This window comes from Muntiacus reevesi, chromosome 2 (assembly GCF_963930625.1).
Source record: "Muntiacus reevesi chromosome 2, mMunRee1.1, whole genome shotgun sequence".
Taxonomy (NCBI): domain Eukaryota; kingdom Metazoa; phylum Chordata; class Mammalia; order Artiodactyla; family Cervidae; genus Muntiacus; species Muntiacus reevesi.
Genome location: NC_089250.1, coordinates 239,569,275 through 239,587,462, shown reverse-complemented (window position 1 = coordinate 239,587,462; position 18,188 = coordinate 239,569,275). Strand labels below are relative to the sequence as shown.

Below are 18,188 nucleotides of genomic sequence, written 5' to 3'. Positions count from 1 at the left end.
CAATGCATCTGTTTAAACTTTCAACATTTAGAGATAACCCTAACAACATTTCATGGCTTGCAGTCTCACATATAGACACATTCTTAATGGACAAAGTGGTGTATACTATTTAACTTCCTATCATTAAGTAATACAACATAATCATCTTTCAAAGCCAGCTAATTTTCTTTCTACTGCCTATTTTTTAAAAGCACCACAGCTTTCGGCGCTGCCCTGAGAGGGGTCCATACGGCGTTGTTCTCGATTCCCATCGTAACTTAAAGGGAAGCTTTCACAATGTCCGGAGCCCTTGATGTCCTGCAAATGAAGGAGGAGGATGTCCTCAAATTCCTTGCAGCAGGAACCCACTTAGGTGGCACCAACCTTGACTTCCAAATGGAACAGTACATCTACAAAAGGAAAAGTGATGGCATCTACATCATAAATCTGAAGAGAACCTGGGAGAAGCTTCTGTTGGCAGCACGGGCCATCGTTGCCATTGAAAACCCGGCTGATGTCAGTGTCATATCCTCCAGGAATACTGGCCAGCGAGCTGTGCTGAAGTTTGCGGCTGCCACTGGAGCCACTCCCATCGCTGGCCGCTTCACTCCGGGAACCTTCACTAACCAGATCCAGGCCGCGTTCAGGGAGCCAAGGCTTCTGGTGGTCACCGATCCCAGGGCTGACCACCAGCCCCTCACAGAAGCCTCTTACGTTAACCTGCCCACCATTGCTCGGTGTAACACAGACTCTCCTCTGCGCTACGTGGACATCGCCATCCCATGCAACAACAAGGGAGCGCACTCAGTGGGTCTCATGTGGTGGATGCTCGCCCGGGAAGTTCTGCGCATGCGTGGCACCATCTCCCGAGAACACCCATGGGAGGTCATGCCGGATCTCTACTTCTACAGAGATCCTGAAGAGATTGAGAAAGAAGAGCAGGCAGCAGCTGAGAAGGCTGTGACCAAGGAGGAGTTTCAGGGAGAATGGACTGCTCCAGCCCCAGAGTTCACCGCCACTCAGCCCGAGGTGGCAGACTGGTCCGAGGGCGTGCAGGTGCCTTCCGTGCCGATTCAGCAGTTCCCCACGGAAGACTGGAGTGCTCAGCCTTCCACTGAAGACTGGTCTGCAGCTCCCACCGCTCAGGCCACTGAATGGGTAGGAACCACCACGGAGTGGTCGTAAGCTGTTCTTTCACAGACTTCCACCAAGATGGAAAATAAACCGTTTCTAAAAAAAAAAAAAAAAAAAAAAGCACCACAAATCTGATAGTTTATTTAGCCAACCATCTGTAGTTGTTCATATATTTTATTTACAAATCATTCACTTAGACATGATACTCCAATCAACAGCTTAATATTGAGATACTATTGAGTAACAGAGAAGTTTCTTTCTACGTTCTCATGATAGGTAGAGAGCTAATGTTTACCCTTTGACTGGCAGCCAAAACTGACCTCAGGACTTGGAACCCCACTTGAAGTTCCAAACTGAATCACCTTTCCTTTATCATTCAGCCTTCACGCAAACCCAGAGGTCCCAACTTCATGTCACAGAACCATGTGGCAGCTGCCTTCCTAAAGGCTGTCAGTGAGGCGGTCCCAGACACGATGTGGAGATTCGTGCCTTGGTAATAAGGGGCTGCTGAAAAAGTTCTCCTAGGAAGGAAGTCCATCTTCTCAATTGACCATTCTCTCTAATGCTTCAAATGTTGAGGCGATATGTTAAGGGACAGAGAGATAGTAACATGAGGAAAGAGAGGAGGTGTGGAGGTAAAAAATAAATAAATAAATGAAAATAAGGAGTAAGTAACCAGTTCCACATTTCTCTCTTCCTCCTCAAAATAGGTCTGGGATCCTTTTAATAGAAAGAGACACAGAAGTACAGAACAGACTTTTGAACTCTGTGGGAGAAGGTGAGGGTGGGATGTTTCAAAAGAACAGCATGTATATTATCTATGGTGAAACAGATCACTAGCCCAGGTGAGATGCATGAGACGAGTGCTCGGGCCTGGTGGGCTGGGAAGACCCAGAGGAGTCGGGTGGAGAGGGAGGTGGGAGGGGGGATCGGGATGGGGAATATGTGTAACTCTATGGTTGATTCGTGTCAATGTATGACAAAACCCACTGAAATGTTGTGAAGTAATTGGCCTCCAACTAATAAATTAAATTAAAAAAATAAAATAAAATAAAAATTAAAAAAAGAAAAGAAAAGAAAAGCAAGGTTACATCATTACAACAGCTCTTAGAAACCACAGGATTCAAACTCTTCTTGGCAATGGTAAGAAAACTGTGGACTAGCAAGAAATTACAGGCATGCCTCATTTTATCATGCTTTGCAGAGATTATGCTTTTTATGAAGGGAAGGTCTGTGGCAACCATGGTTCTAGCTAGTCTATTAGCACCATTTGTCCAACAGCATTTGCTCACTTCATGCCTATGTGTCATGTTTTGGTAATTCTCTTGATATTTGTGTGGATCACAATAAATTGTGGAAAATTCTGAAAGAGATGTGCATACAAGACCACCTGACCTGCCTCTTGAGAAACCTGTATGCAGGTCAGGAAGCAACAGTTAGAACTGGACATAGAACAACAGACTGGTTCCAAATAGGAAAAGGAGAACATCAAGGCTGTATATTGTCACCCTGCTGATTTAACTTATATGCAGAGTACATCATGAGAAACGCTGGGCTGGAGGAAGCACAAGCTGGAATCAAAATTGCCAGGAGAAATATCAGTAACCTCAGAGATGCATTGTCACCACCTTTCTGGAGAAAGCGAAGAAGAACTAAAGAGCCTCTTGATGAAAGTGAAAGAGGAGAGTGAAAAAACTTGGCTTAAAGCTCAACATTGAGAAAACAAAGATCATGGCATCTGGTCCCATCACTTCACAGCAAATAGATGGAGCAAACAGTGGAAACAGTGGCTGACTTTATTTTTCTGGGCTCCAAAATCACTGCAGATGGTGATTGCAGCCATGAAATTAAAAGACGCTTACTCCTTGGAAGGAAGGTTACGACCAACCTAGACAGCATATTAAAAAGCAGAGACATTACTTTGTCAACAAACATCCATCTGGTCAAGGCTACGGTTTTTCCAGTGGTCATGTATGGATGTGAGAGTTGGACTATAAACAAAGCTGAGCGCCGAAGAATTGACACTTTTGAACTGTGGTGTTGGAGAAGACTCTTGAGAGTCCCTTGGACTGCAAGGAGATCTAACCAGTCCTTCCTAAAGGAAATCAGTCCTGGGTGTTCATTGGAGGGACTGATGTTGAAGCTGAAACCCCAACAGTTTGGCCACCTGATGCAAAAAGCTGACTCATTTGAAATGACCCTGATGCTGGGAAAGATTGAGGGCAGGAGGAGAAGGGGACGACAGAGGATGAGATGGTTGGATGGCATCACTGACTCAATGGACATCGGTTTGGGTGAACTCCAGAAGTTGGTAATGGACAGGGAGGCCTGGCGTGCTGCAGTTCATGGGGTCGCAAAGAGCTGGACATGACTGAGCAACTGAATTGAACTTGATATTTCAAACTTTTTATTACTGTTATATTTGTTACAGTAATCTGTGATCAGTGATCTTTGACGTCACGTTTACAAAAAGATTATGTCTCACTGAAGGCTCAGATGATTTTTTAAAAATAAAGTATTTTTAAATTAGGACTTCCCTGGTGGCTCAGACAGTAAAGCATCTGTCTATAATGTGGGAGACCCGGGTTTGATCCCTGGGTTGGGAAGATCCCCTGCAGAAGGAAATAGCAACCCACTCCAGTTTCTTGCCTGGAAAATCCCATGGACAGAGGAGCCTGGTGGGCTACAGTCCACAGGGTCGCAAATTAAGGTATGCATATTGTTTTTTTAGATATAATGCTATTGCACACTTTATGGACTACAGTATAGTGTAAACAACTTTTATATGTACTAGGAAACCAAAAAAATTTGTGGGACTCGATTTACTGCAGCCTTTGCTTTATTGCAATGATCTGGAATTGAACACACCATATCTCCAAGGTCTGTCTGTAGGAAATGGCAACCCACTCCAGTACTCTTGCCTGAAAAATCCCATGGACAGAGGAGCCTAGTGGGCTACAGTCCATGTGGTCTCAGAGAGTCAGACATGACTGAGTGATTGAGCCCAGCACACACTGCCTGTCTGTGAATTTTCGACCCAGCTTTCCGTAGGGCTCTCTTCACTCTGCCTTATTACCTCCAACCAAAAATTTAAACCAACATAAAGAGCTTATTAACACAGAGCAAAACCACTTTGCGTACATTATTCTATTTAATGCAAAAATGTCTGTTTCAGGCAGCTACCAGCACCATCTCAAGAAGTCCAGGTACCATCCTTAAGGTGCCCCAGAACTGGCTGGTGAGGGAGCTGGTTTTGAATGCAGTCACACTGCTTCTCAAATATTTCATCACACACGGTAATTTAAGCTCCACATTCTCATTGACTATGCTCAGAGCAGAACCACAGATATTCCAACTCCAACATGAGAAATAATACTGTGCTTTTCTGGGAGATATATTAAAAAAAAAAAAACAGAAAAAAACACCCAAAGAGTGCTTTCCAGAAGATGCAAACCTTTCTAAGAGAAAAAGTATTTTCAGCAAAATGGAAAATCTCCAGTGCATAGTATAAGTAGTTTCGAGTATGAAGACAAAATTTTGGCAGGATAAATGTGGCTCATTATGTATTCACAAGAGTTGCACTCAATGACAGTAGTTAAAAAAAAAAAAAAAAAAAAACAGAAAAGAACCACTCATAGAATTTATCAAGAGAAGTATATATCTATTATAGTTTGACTGAAAACGGTCTATTTATAGCACACAAATGTGTCACCTTTTCTCGGTTATTTTACATTCTCACCTAGGAACTTTGAAAAAAAGAGGGTAGAAAATAGTGATTGCAAATAGTCTGATTATCTTGACAAATGCAGTACAGCCTCTTAGGCATGACACTTCTGCAAGCCTCTTCAGCAACCCCATGAAATCTGGAACATTGCTTGGTTCCACTACCCACGGGGAAATACAATTCGCGTCAGGAATTACCTGCGGCTGATGCAGCTGACAAATGTTATCTAATCAAGTCTATAAGCGTCTCAGACAGGTGCGTCTCTTCTCCAACCTAGGAAATCACCCTGAATAATTCATTATCTAATATGTTTCTCTAAGCCAACATAACTGAGGGGGGAAAAAACCTCACATTGTGGCACTCCTTATGCAGAAAAAGCAAAGGCTTTGGAATTCTTTAACTCTCAAAGGAAACATCACAAAACATTTTTTTTTCCTGTTTAAAAAAAAAAAAAAAACGATACTAGGGAAATGGGGATTTTGCTGCTCCATTACCAACATCCTAGAGGATTTCCAAACCCATACTTTGGCTCCGTTGTGTTACTTAGTTGCTAAGTCATGTCTAACTCTTACATGACCTCATGGACTATAGCCTGGTGGCTCCTCTGTCCATGTGATTTCCCAGGCAAGAATACTAGAGTAGGTTGCCATTTCCTCCTCCAAGGGATCTTCTTGATTTGGGAATCGAACCCACATCTACTGCATTGGCAGGCGATTCTTTACCACTGAACCACCAGGGAAGCCCCATAACCTTGGCTCTATCCAGCTTCTAAGACAATCCTCTCCATTGGTTAAATCCATCTCTAAATCAGCATCCTCTCTCTACTTCCATTTCACCACAAGACATGAGCAAGACATGAACATACTTGCTCTGCAGAGCCTGTGGGTGGTGCCTCAGATTTCTCCCCTATTCAGCCAGGAGAGAGTCCAAGCAGGCTCACAGTTCTATTTCTGGGGCCTCTTTGTTCTCATCCGAACCCTCACTTCCCACTGTCAAGACCAAAAGCTGGTCTGTTTTGTTTTAACCCTTCAGATTTCAAACCAGGTAGGTACTGGTCTGGTTTCGAACTAGTTTCAAACTATGGTGCTAGAGAACACTCTTGAGAGTCCCTTGGACAGCAAGGAGATCAAACCAGTCAATCCTGAAGGAAATCAACCCTGAATATTTATTGGGAGGACTGATGCTAAAGCTGAAACTTCCAATAGTTTGGCCACGTGATGCAAAGAGCCAACTCATTGGAAAAGACTCTGAAGCTGGGAAAGGTTGAGGGCAGGAGAAGAGGATGGCAGAAAATGTGATAGATAACATCACTGACTCAACTGACATGAGTTTGAGCAAACTCTAGGAGATTGTGAAGGACAGGGAAGCCTGGCGTGCTGCAGTCCATGGGGTTGCAAAGAGTTAGACATGAACTTACCTACTGAACAACAAGGCACTGGACATGCTGCCATCTCCTTAGAGCCCAACACTAAACAGCCTCCTTCTATCAGTGACTCTCAAATGTTAGTGCACACCTGGAGAGCTTGTCAAAACACAGATTACAGGGCTGCACTGGAGAGTTTACGATTCAGTAGATCCAAAAAGGATCAGAAAATACACATTTTAAAACAAGTTCCCAAGTGATGCTGATGCTACATTTTTAGGAACTTTCAGGTTATGTTAATGTTTCCCACACTGGCCCATTTTTAAGGATTACCTGGGAGTGCCTGAGGAGGAAAAGGCACAGTTTCATACCCTCTTTCCTTGTGAATTTCCATTCAGTAAATCTCTAGTTTTCACAAGCTCTCCAGGTATTTATAGACAGGCATGTTGGAGCTTTTGAGTTGTCAAGAGCAAACAGCAGCTCTAAACTGACAGATTTAGTATAATTATGGTTTGGGGATAATGGTTGATACAGGTGAAGAACAGATTGATGGCATTCTCGGATTTAGCATTTCTCTATTTGACTGCTCAGTAGCAATTGTACTAAACCATAAGTTCTTTGAGCGCAATGTTTTATGTCTTTCCTCCCAGATTAGTACAGTAAAGATTAGTGGAAGGGAGGAAAGAAGAAAGGAGAGGAAAGAAGTGGGAGGAGTGTTTTAAAAATACATAAGCCCAGGTCCAACATGACAGGAATTCTGATTTAATTGGGCTGGGGTGGGATGCAGGCATGGGCAATTTCAGAAAGAACTCTAAAATAGATAAGTAAGCAAAAATTTAAAAAGAACTCTAAAAGATTGAAACATACAGCCAGTAGATCATACAGTATGATCTACTGTTCTCAGAATCAGCATCTCTGTTTTGTGTTAACATAAAAAGAGCAGAGAGTAACTAAGGTTCTAACTCAACCATATCCTTCCTACCACATATATTCTATTCTACTTAATCTCTATAAATTTTAGTTTCATCATCTATAAAACAAAGATAAAATATCAACTACAATCAGTTACTCATGAAACAAAAGTATCCATCTCTCCTTCACTCTTATCACTGCCTTTAGTAGTTTTCAATCTGGCTAGGAAGGGATAAGACAGATATATTGAAAATAAATACTGGGCTGGCCAAGTTCATTCAGATAACATCTTACAGAAAAACCTAAATGAACTTTTTGGCCAACCCAATAGATAAACAACAATCTTACTATATAGCACAGGGAACTACACTCAATATCCTGTAAAAAACCACAATATGGGTTTTCTTCACTCTTTCAATCATTATTTCATTCACTCACTTAACCAATTGATAACCACCACATGCCAAGCACTGTTATCGGCCAAATGGACAAAGCAGTGACAAAGACAAAGCAAACTCCCCCTGCCTCATAGAACCTGGCAAAGCCCTGGAAATACAGTGCACGGTCAACAAATGCTTATCATAACTATTATCCAAACTGAAGACAATAATGGTTACCCGGTCAACATGAAATGATAGAATGGAAAGTAACATGCTTTATATATTTCCAAGGAATAGTCTAATTAATAATTATAGTTGTAGTTATGGCTATTACTGATATTATGTTAATATGACCAATAATATACATGTGAAGATTCATTCTTTTTTTTTTTTTCTTTTCTGCCCACAACCCAAAGGATGATATAGCCGAGGGATCACAGAATACAGGAAATGACCAAGACCTCAATATTCTGGTTTCTCTTCAAATCAATAAATCTTTTGTCTTTTCAAAGAGGACCTCCAAGGTCTTGACTGGAACTCCCCACATGGCACAAGTGAGAACTCCAGGGCCCTCTGCAGAGATGTTCCCTTCTGTGAGACTTGCTGATTCTCACAGGTCACAGACAAAGAGGGGTTTTCATAGGTGAACACACAACAGTACTTGGTCAGTGCTTATTGACTGTAGGTTCTGAATAAATGTCTGTTAACTACAATAATAAATGAAAAATGTATAAGTAAAGGTCAAATGGCAATCTCTGCTCAAGGAGTGCACATTGAACATTAGGTAGCCAATGGGAAGCTTCTCAATTGGGTCTTTTAAAATATAACCATAAGCCTGTAAATATCTCATTGTCTCTGAAATAGTATCATGCACAAGCATGGGATAGTATTGAATAACTTTTATTACAAATAAGTCTCTTTTCAATGGAAATTAATAAATTCCCTTTTCATATTATTTTTAGCTATCTAGGTCTTTAGCCTTTACTTAATGATGATGCACTTGATTAAATAAAATGAAAGAAAAATGAAAGTTCTTTCAGACATTAAAATGAATAATGAATTTAGACTTAATCCAAAAGCAATTTGACTTTAAACATTCACATGAAATTAAATGAGCCATTGAATTTGCTATATAAGCAAGCATTAATCTTATCTGGCTATGAAAACTAGAAAGTTATATAGTGACCCATTAATTTCAGAGCCTAATACAAGGTCTGTTTAATGCCTTCTCTCCATTAAGAAGTCTTATTCCACAATATAAGTGCTTTTTCATAAAAGTTTAAACTCCAATCCATTTTTTTTTACTGTTCCAATCATGTGATAATCGACTCTTGACAAGATTATGGCTGCAAATCTAAATATGGTATATAATGTTGTCATGTGAAGCAGATTTTCTCATGGCTGGCCGCCACCAAAAAAAAAGAGAACATTTATATCACTGGCAGGAATGTGAGTATAAATTATTACAGCCCCTCCATCCAAGGGTGTTTCAAGTAGTTTATAATTCACCCAGCACACAGATAGATGACCCTGTTACACTGAAGTAAAATTTGCATAGAATTACCCAAACCAAAAGCAGCATTCCAGTACATAAGAATCATATGCTATAACCAGATACAGGTCAATGTTGAAATCAAAGAGCATATGTTTATTTTTACACATTTAAAATATTTCCCCAGGGGCTTCCCTGGTAGTCCAATGGTTAGGAATCCACCTGCCAGTGCAGGGGCCCCAGGTTTGAACCCTGGTCTAGGAAGATTCCACAAGCTTCAGGGTAACCAAGCTGGCATTGCACAATTACTGGGCCCTTGCTCTAGAGCCTATGCCCTGCAGCAAGAGAAGCCACTGCAATGAGAGGCCTGCACGCTGCAGCTGAAGAGTAGCCCTTGCTTGCCACAACTAGAGAAAACCCGCTCAAGTAAGGAATACTCAGTGCAGCCAAAAATAAATAAATAGAATTTTAAAAATAAATAAATGTTTCCTCACATAAAAAACTGAATCATAATTTTATCAGAAATTTTTATATTCCATCTTTAGGTTCCATGTGCAATAAGCCCATTTTACAGTTGAAACCATACTTAAATAAAGGGTGAAGACAAAGAACAAGCAACAGTGTGGCACTTATTACCTGATACAATACATAGCTAAATGGCAAATCTATAATGCCATTCTATACATGACATTTCATTAATCAATGCTGGAAGATATGGGGGGAAAGGACAACAGGCATGAAAAGTGACATACATGTTTTTCATTGGCAGACAGGGTTACTATCAATTTCATTATATGCCATATGATAAACACTGATTATTTCATGATAATAACAAGGGAACCAAAGAAGCAGAATGTGAGCATATGATCACAATGATGTGGACTCACATGTATTAATGATTTCATTGCATTGGGATTAGATTAAGAAATTATATGGTTTACATCTTTTAAACCCTCATTAATAAATATTAGTTCTTATTACCTAGAGACTGGCTAATAAGTCACCAGCGGCCTGATATTTGAAATCTACAGCAGTACATTTAAATAATGAAGTCTATTATTAATGAAGAAGGATTTTGTGGTTTAAGAGAGTAAATCATTACAGAATGTTTTAATGAAATAAGCATTGTTTCCAATATAAATCTATTCATCCTTGGGGTGCTACTCAAAGTCTATATGACCTGCCTCGTAAATACAGAATGTGGAGGGGGGTAGTTTTCTGTGTCATTCATTCAGCTTTGTAGTCGCAGATATCACTTGGGATTAAACAGTGTAACCCCATCTCTGCATTTCATCACCTCCCCAGTCTTGTGCATGGCTGGCTGTCAAGATCATGTGCTAGGTTGCTTCAGTCACGTTTGACTCTTTGAGACACTATGGACTATAGCTCCTCCATCCATGGGATTCTCCAGGCATGAATACTGGAGTGGGTTGCCATTTCCTTCTCCAGGGCCAAGACCATATGGCCACTCCAACTGGAGGAGTGGTTGCTCCCACCAACCCAGAGGCTTAGGCCAGTCCAGGTGCTTCCCCACCCAGCCCAGCACAGCAGTCCTCAGGGAGGCTTGAAGGAGGCTCAACAAAGCTATGTTTTCTTTATTTGTACTCACCACAAAACTTAAAGCTACTTTCAAAAATTCTAAGTACTCATAGACAATTCATGATGAGAAACTTAACATTTTGAGTTCTCTGGAAAAGGTCAGTTTTCATTCCAATCCCAAAGAAAGGCAATGCCATAGAATGCTCAAACTACCACACAATTGCACTCATCTCACACGCTAATGAAGTAATGCTCAAAATTCTCCAAGCCAGGCTTCAGCAATATGTGAACCGTGAACTTCCAGATGTTCAAGCTGGGTTTAGAAAAGGCAGAGGAACCAGAGATCAAATTGCCAACATCCGCTGGATCATGGAAAAAGCAAGAGCTCCAGAAAAACATCTATTTCTGCTTTATTGACTATGCCAAAGTCTTTGACTGTGTGGATCACAATAAACTGGAAAATTCTGAAAGAGATGGGAATACCAGACCAGCTGACCTGCCTCTTGAGAAATCTGTATGCAGGTCAGGTAGCAACAGAACTGGACATGGGACAACAGACTGGTTCCAAATAGGAAAAGGAGTACGTCAAGGCTGTATATTGTCACCCTGCTGATTTAACTTATATGCAGAGTACATCATGACAAACACTGGGCTTGATGAAGCACAAGCTGTAACCAAGATTGCCGGGAGAAATATCAGTAACCTCAGATATGCAGATGACACCACCCTTATGGCAGAAAGTGAAGAACTAAAGAGCCTCTTGATGAAAGTGAAAGAAGAGAGTGAAAAAGTTGGCTTAAAGCTCAACATTCAGAAAACAAAGATCATGGCATCCGGTCCCATCAATTCATGACAAATAGATGGGAAGACAGTGGAAACAGTGGCTGACTTTATTTTTGGAGGTTCCAAAATCACTGCAGATGGTGATTGCAGCCATGAAATTAAAAGACGCTTACTCCTTGGAAGGAAAGTTATGACCAACCTAGACAGCATATTAAAAAGCAGAGACATTACTTTGTCAACAAAGGTCCATCTAGTTAAGGCTATGGTTTTTCCAGTGGTCATGCATGGATGTGAGAGTTGGACTATAAAGAAAGCTGAGCATAGAAGAGCTGGTGCTTTTGAACTGTGGTGTTGGAAAAGACTCTTGAGAGTCCCTTGGACTGCAAGGAGATCCAACCAGTTCATCCTAAAGGAAATAAGTCTGGGTGTTCATTGGAAGGACTGATGTTGAAGCTGAAACTCCAATACTTTGGCCACCTGATGCGAAAAGCTGACTCATTTGAAACGACCCTGATGTTGCAAAAGACTGAAGGCAGGAGGAGAAGGGGACGACAGAGGATGAGATGGTTGGATGGCATCACTGACTCAATGGACATGAGTTTGGGTAAACTCTGGGAGTTGGTGATGGGCAGGGAGGCATGGCATACTGCAGTTCATGGGGTCACAAAGAGTCAGACACTACTGAGCGAGTGAACTAAACTGAACTGAACTGAAAGTGAGAAAGGAAGGTACAAAACTTTCCACTTTGAAAACAGATAAATGTGAGTCTGGAGTTCTAAAAAAAATTTAAATAAAAAGAAGAGTTGGGCATCAATTACATTTCTAAATGTGACACTGGGCAAGTTATCACTATTGTAAATAGTTCCTATTTTGAGAACTGACCCCTCTTCACATTTTGGAGAAGCCTTTTGTTTTTCGAGTCTTAGTGGAATTCAGGGTTTCCCAATATTCTTCCAACAAGTCATCATTTTTTCATAAGTTAAAGTTGTTTCTCATCATCTGCAACCAAAAATTCTTTTTTTATTAATTTTTAATTGGAGGGAAACTGCTTTTCAATGCTGTGTTGGTTTCTGCTGTACAGCAGTGTGAATCCGCCCTAATTATACATATATCCCTCCCTCATGAGCCTCCCACTCCCTCATCCCACCCTTCTAGATCATCACAGAGCACTGAGCTGACTCTATGTGCTGTAGCAGCTTACACATGGTAGTGTATACATGTTTATGCTATTTTCTCCATTGGTACCACTCTCTCCTTCCCCTACTGTGTCTACAAGTCCATCCTCTACATCAGCATTTCCATTCCTTCCCTGCAAATAAGTCGACCTGTACCATTTTTCTAGATTCCATACATATATTAGTGTACAATACTTGTTTTCTCTTTCTGACTTACTTCACTCTGTATAACAGGCTCCAGGTTCATCCACCTCACTAGAATTGACTCACATTCATTATTTTTTATGGCTGAGTAATATTCTATTGGACTTTCCAGGTGGCACCATGGTAAAGAATCTGCCTGCTGAAGCAGGAGATGTGGATTCGATCCCTGGGTCAAGAAGATCCCCTGGAGTAGGAAATGGCAACCCACTCTAGTATTCTTACCTGGAAAATTCCAAGGACAGAGGGGCCTGACAGGCTACAGTTGATGGGGTCACAAAGAGTTGGACATAACTGAGCATGCAGCATGCATTCAGCACACATTCACATAATAGTCCATTTTATGTATGTACCATAACTTCTTTTTCCATTCATCAGTAGATGAACTTCCAGGTGCAACCAAGAATTCTGAGTAGCATATTATGTCTTTAATATCCCAATTCCCCATTTCTAAAACTGGGGATAGTCCCTCATACTATATACAAAAATAGACTCAAATAGGTTGAAGACCTAAGTGTAAGACCTGAACCATAAAACTCCTAGAGGAGAACATAAGCAGGACACTTTTTGACTTAAATCATAGTATTTTTTTGGATCTGTCTCCCAAGGCAAAAGAAACAAAAGAAATATAAGCAAATGGAGCATAATAAAACTTTAAAGCTTTTGTACCAGCAAAGAAAACCAATGACAAAACAAAACGGCCACCTACTAAATACAGTAGAAAATATTTGCAAACTATATGACCTATAAGGGGTTAGTAACCAAAATACATGAACAGCTCCAATAATATCAATATCAAATGAAGAAGTCAATATCAAAAAAGAAATACAGATATACCCAATTTTAAAATGGGCAGAAGACCTGAATAAACATTTTCTGAAAAGGACACGCAGATGCCAGACAGGCACATTAGAAGATGCTCAACATCACTAGTCATCAGAGAAATGCAAATCAAAATCACAATGAGGTATCACCTCAAACCTGTCAGAGTGGTTATTATCAAAAAGTCTATAAATAACAAATGCTGCCTAGGATACGTAGAAAAGGGAATCCAGGTAACACTGTTGGTCAGACTGTAAACTGGTGAAGCCACCATATGTAAAACAGTATGGAGGCTCCTCAAAAAATTAAAATAGATCTATCACATGATCCAGCAACTCCACCACTGGGAATAAATCCAAACAAAAGGAAAACATTAATTTGAGAAGATACATGTACCCCAGTTTCACAGCAGTGTTATTTGTACTAGCCAAAGGTATAGAAGCAACTCAACTATCCATCAACAGATGAATGGACACAGAAGATGTGTTGAGGGTGTGTGTCTGTGTATACGCAATGAAATATTAGCCATAAAAAGAATGAAATTTTGTCATTTGCAGCAACATGGATGGCCCTATAGAGTATTATGCTTAGTGTAAGTCAGAGAAAGACAAATATATATGTTATCACATATGTAGAACCTAAAAAATAAAACAAATAAATGTATATAACAAAACAGAAGCAGATCACAGATTCAGAAAATAAACTAGTCAGTACCAATAGGGAGAAGGAAGAGGGGAGGGGCAAGTTAGGGGTATGGGATTAAGAGGTACAAACTACTGTGTATAAAATAGATAAGCAACAAGGATATATTGCATAGCACAGGGAAATATAGTCATTATTTTGTCATAATTTTAAATGAAGTATAGAAGTATAATATTTCTATAAAAATGTTGTACACCTGAATCTAATATAATACTGTAAATCAACTATTCCTCAATTAAAAAGAATAAAAAACATAAATGTTAAAAAGTAAATAAAAATAAACTGGGGATATTATGACCTGTGCTGCCTACCTCATTAGACTAAGGGAATAAAGTGACATAATAAAAAATAATATCTATGTTAGAAGTTACATGTGGTCTTCCATAATAGTATGTTCTCTTGTAATATTCTCCATAAACATTGAGAAGTCCATTCCAGAAAATCTCCTAATTTTTGTAAAAATTGAAATAATTTGTTCTTAAACTGTTATTGTGAAGACAGAGTGAGATAATACACATAAAAAATAACCAACCATTGCCTAGCATGTTATAAACAGTTGAAAATATTTTCCTTTTTTCCTCTTAATAAGAGAAAAAAAATAAAGAAATTTCAAACTTTATGAAAATTATCTGTCATCCAAAATCACAGAATGTCTAGTTGAATATACATCACAAACACAATCAAAGCTATATCAAAAAAAAGGGAAGTAATATGTATTGGTAAGAATATGAAAATATAGTCACATCTTCCTGGTTTATGTTCTTTTATTAACTGTAGGAGTTTCTTAACCTCTTTGATGCTCAGTTCCCTCATTTGTAAAACAGGGATAATTACATCTCCTTCTCAGAGTTACAATTAGGATTTAAATACACAGTACACGTGGACATGGTTTATGAGCTCTTACATACTATCCAGAGGCTATTTATCATCATTTTCATCAACTTAATATTTATTGAGATGGATCTGTTCTAAGAACGATCATATGCACACACACGTACACATACACATTAACTTTACTTAACCACTGTAAACATACCAGGCAGAAGAAAGATATAAGCATAACTATGTGGCTATTGATTTTTCTCCTGACAAAATTCCCATCAACAAGTGATGTTGCCAAAAATGTACTGGCCCCCTGTTTAAGACTGATAGACCAGTGTTGCTAGAATTCCAGCAGAAACCAGGAATTAAACCAACAGAGCCATGTTAATTTCAAGCTTCATTAGAACTTGGGCAAGCGTGCCTGTGGAGACCACCTGAGTAAGAGATTCACCCAGCCAAGCCCTCATTCACCATGAACCACACTCTATGTGTTTACCAGAGCAATGCACAGTCCCTTTATCCTATGGACATCCTGCTTGGAATAATTCAGATTTCCTATTGCATTTTTCTTGAATCTTATCACAGATTAAGATAATCAACTGAAGATAACAAGTTTGCCAGACTGTATTAGCCAAAACTTTAAAACAATAAACTAATAATTGATGATAGATAGATACTGATCTATCAATCAGTAGATCAATCATATCTTATAGAACTTTAGCTACTTGATTCTATATGAGGTAAGCTATGGAAAATTTTATTCTTCAGTTTCCTCCAATTCAATGATTCCTTAAAAAGCATGGCCTCTGAGAAAATGTACTTTCAACCAATAAAGCTTAAATAGGGCTATCCTTGAAGGCAGTTTATTAAATTTAACAAATTTAGAGTGAAACAACTTCCTTAATGTGGAAACCTTAACTAAATAGTAAGGCAAAACTGTAAGAAAAATTTAGATATTTTTCATTAGTCTTTCTTAGAGGCATAATAAATTATATATTTTTAATAAAATTATTAAAATCACTCTTTTTCAAGTCCTTCTTAAATGCTCAGGTTAAGGTCCTCTGTATAAAGACCACCGGTTTAAAAGGGTGTGCTAATCTAAGATTAAACATTCAGGGACTTCCCTGGCAGTTCAGTGGCTAAGACTTCACCTTTCAATGCAGCGGGTACAGGTTTGATCCCTGGTCAGGGAACTCAGATCCCACATGCCTTGCAGCCAAACAACCAAAACATAAACCTGAAACTATTTTAATGAATTCAATAAAGACTTTAAAAATGGTCCACATCAAAAAAATCTTTTAAAATTTTTTTAAATAAAAAAAAATTCAAATATGTTCTCAGGGAAAACACCTATGTGAGAGTTGTAAAGGCTGGGAAAACCATCAAACCAGGAAGCAATCTGATCTCAAATGAAAGAGTCATGGAGAGAGGTTGGGTCAAGGCATCCTGAACTGTGATGCAATCATAGGAAGTTTTCACAAGACGGACAGCAAGCCCTCAAGCCAGAATCAGATGAGCCCCATGTCTCCTTGGAATGAGCCCACTTTACTACTCTGCCACACTCCTTCACTCTGGGAGCAGCTGGCAGGAAACACTCTCTGAACACACAAGCTGCTGTGGATTTCAGAGCACAAGCCTGTGCCCTTGGTCAGTTACACTTAGAGATTTGCAAGGTATAATCTCATGGCTGTCACAAGGGATAACATACACGTTTCCAAATGAAAGATGTTTATATATGGCATGTATCTCCTTTTTATTTATTTCATTGATATGATGATTAATGTGGACAACAATTCCATGGTATTTAATATATACAGCGAGCAGGGGCAATATCTTCATTTGCTCCTATTTTCAGTTACTGTATTTGATGAGATATGTTCTTTGAAACAATGGTTTGACGATTGAGTGAAACATACTTTCTCCCTCTATCCCCTAGCTTCATAAGGAGAAAGGACTGTTAGAGTATTTTGTCAATGTCTGGGACACAAATTGGTCTGTGTTTATCAATCACCAGGATAACTACTGCATGAAGCATTAACTCATATGGGTGTGGCTCAGTGTGGCTGGGTTGGCAAACTAAGAGCCTGAAACCTCAGGGTTCCCTCATCACTGATTTATTACTGCAGCAATCCATAGGGTAATAAGGTCCTGTAGTCTGCATTCGAATTTGGGGAAACGCAGTCTCATTTAAGCCTTAAATCTAAAGACATCCACTCCAAACCTGCTTTCCCAAATGCTGTTCTGCAGAGCACTGAACCCTGGTCCAGTCATCAGTGCACTTTGCATCCACTTCATATTACTCCTTGTGTTCACTTCTTTTGCAAGAGGTTCTTGGGTCTTGCAACATGTGTGTGCTAAGTCTCTTTCAGTTGTGTCCAACTCTTTGCAACCCTGTGGACTGTAGCCAGCAGGCCCCTCTGTCCATGTGATTCTCCAAGCAAGAATACTGGAGTGGGGAGACATGCCCTCCTTCATCGGATCTTCCCTACCCAGGAAGTGAACCCGGGTAATTCCATACCTTGGTGTATGTATTAATACCTTAAAATATGCCAAACCATAACTTAATATTACCCAAAGTTTCATTTCTAAATAATACAGTGAGAGTGACATCAGGAAGGTATTAGACAAAGAGATCCTGGCCCTTGCTGCTGCTGCTGCTGCTAAGTCCCTTCAGTCGTGTCCAACTCTGTGATCCCATAGACGGCAGCCCACCAGGCTCCGCCATCCCTGGGATTCTCCAGGCAAGAACACTGGAGTGGGTTGCCATTTCCTTCTCAGATCCTGGCCCTTACCACCACACAAAAGATAAAGTAAATGATCCATGGGTGAGGACAGCTCTGGAAGAACCCCGTGGGGGGCATTAGGGGGCTGCAGTGACCCAGAATGACATGAGGACTGGGAATTGCAGCATTCGAGGAGGCAGGAAACATTCTGCCTGCATTGCCCCATCACCTTCACTGGTGCGTCACCATGAAGCATCCCATCGGCCACGAGTTCCTCCCATGGGGTAAAGAACAGCGGGATATCTCAGCAGCCTTGGCCACTGTTGATCACAGCAGCCCTAGCTACTACCACAGAGCACCCCCTGAGTCATCACACAGACCCAGCTGCCAGACCTGCCTGGAACCAGAGGTTCTGTGTCCCTTGAAACTGGAGCTAT

At 40.1% G+C, this 18,188-nt stretch overlaps 1 protein-coding gene across 1 annotated transcript; it reads left to right on the top strand.

Annotated features, from left to right (window-relative positions):
• Nucleotides 1-204: 204 nt before the first annotated feature.
• On the top strand, nt 205-1,233 carry LOC136158701 (small ribosomal subunit protein uS2-like). Its single transcript, XM_065920517.1, has one exon. The coding sequence runs from the start codon at nt 277-279 to the stop codon at nt 1,162-1,164; it is 888 nt and encodes a 295-aa protein (XP_065776589.1). The 5' UTR covers nt 205-276; the 3' UTR covers nt 1,165-1,233.
• The last annotated feature ends 16,955 nt before the right edge of the window (nt 1,234-18,188 follow it).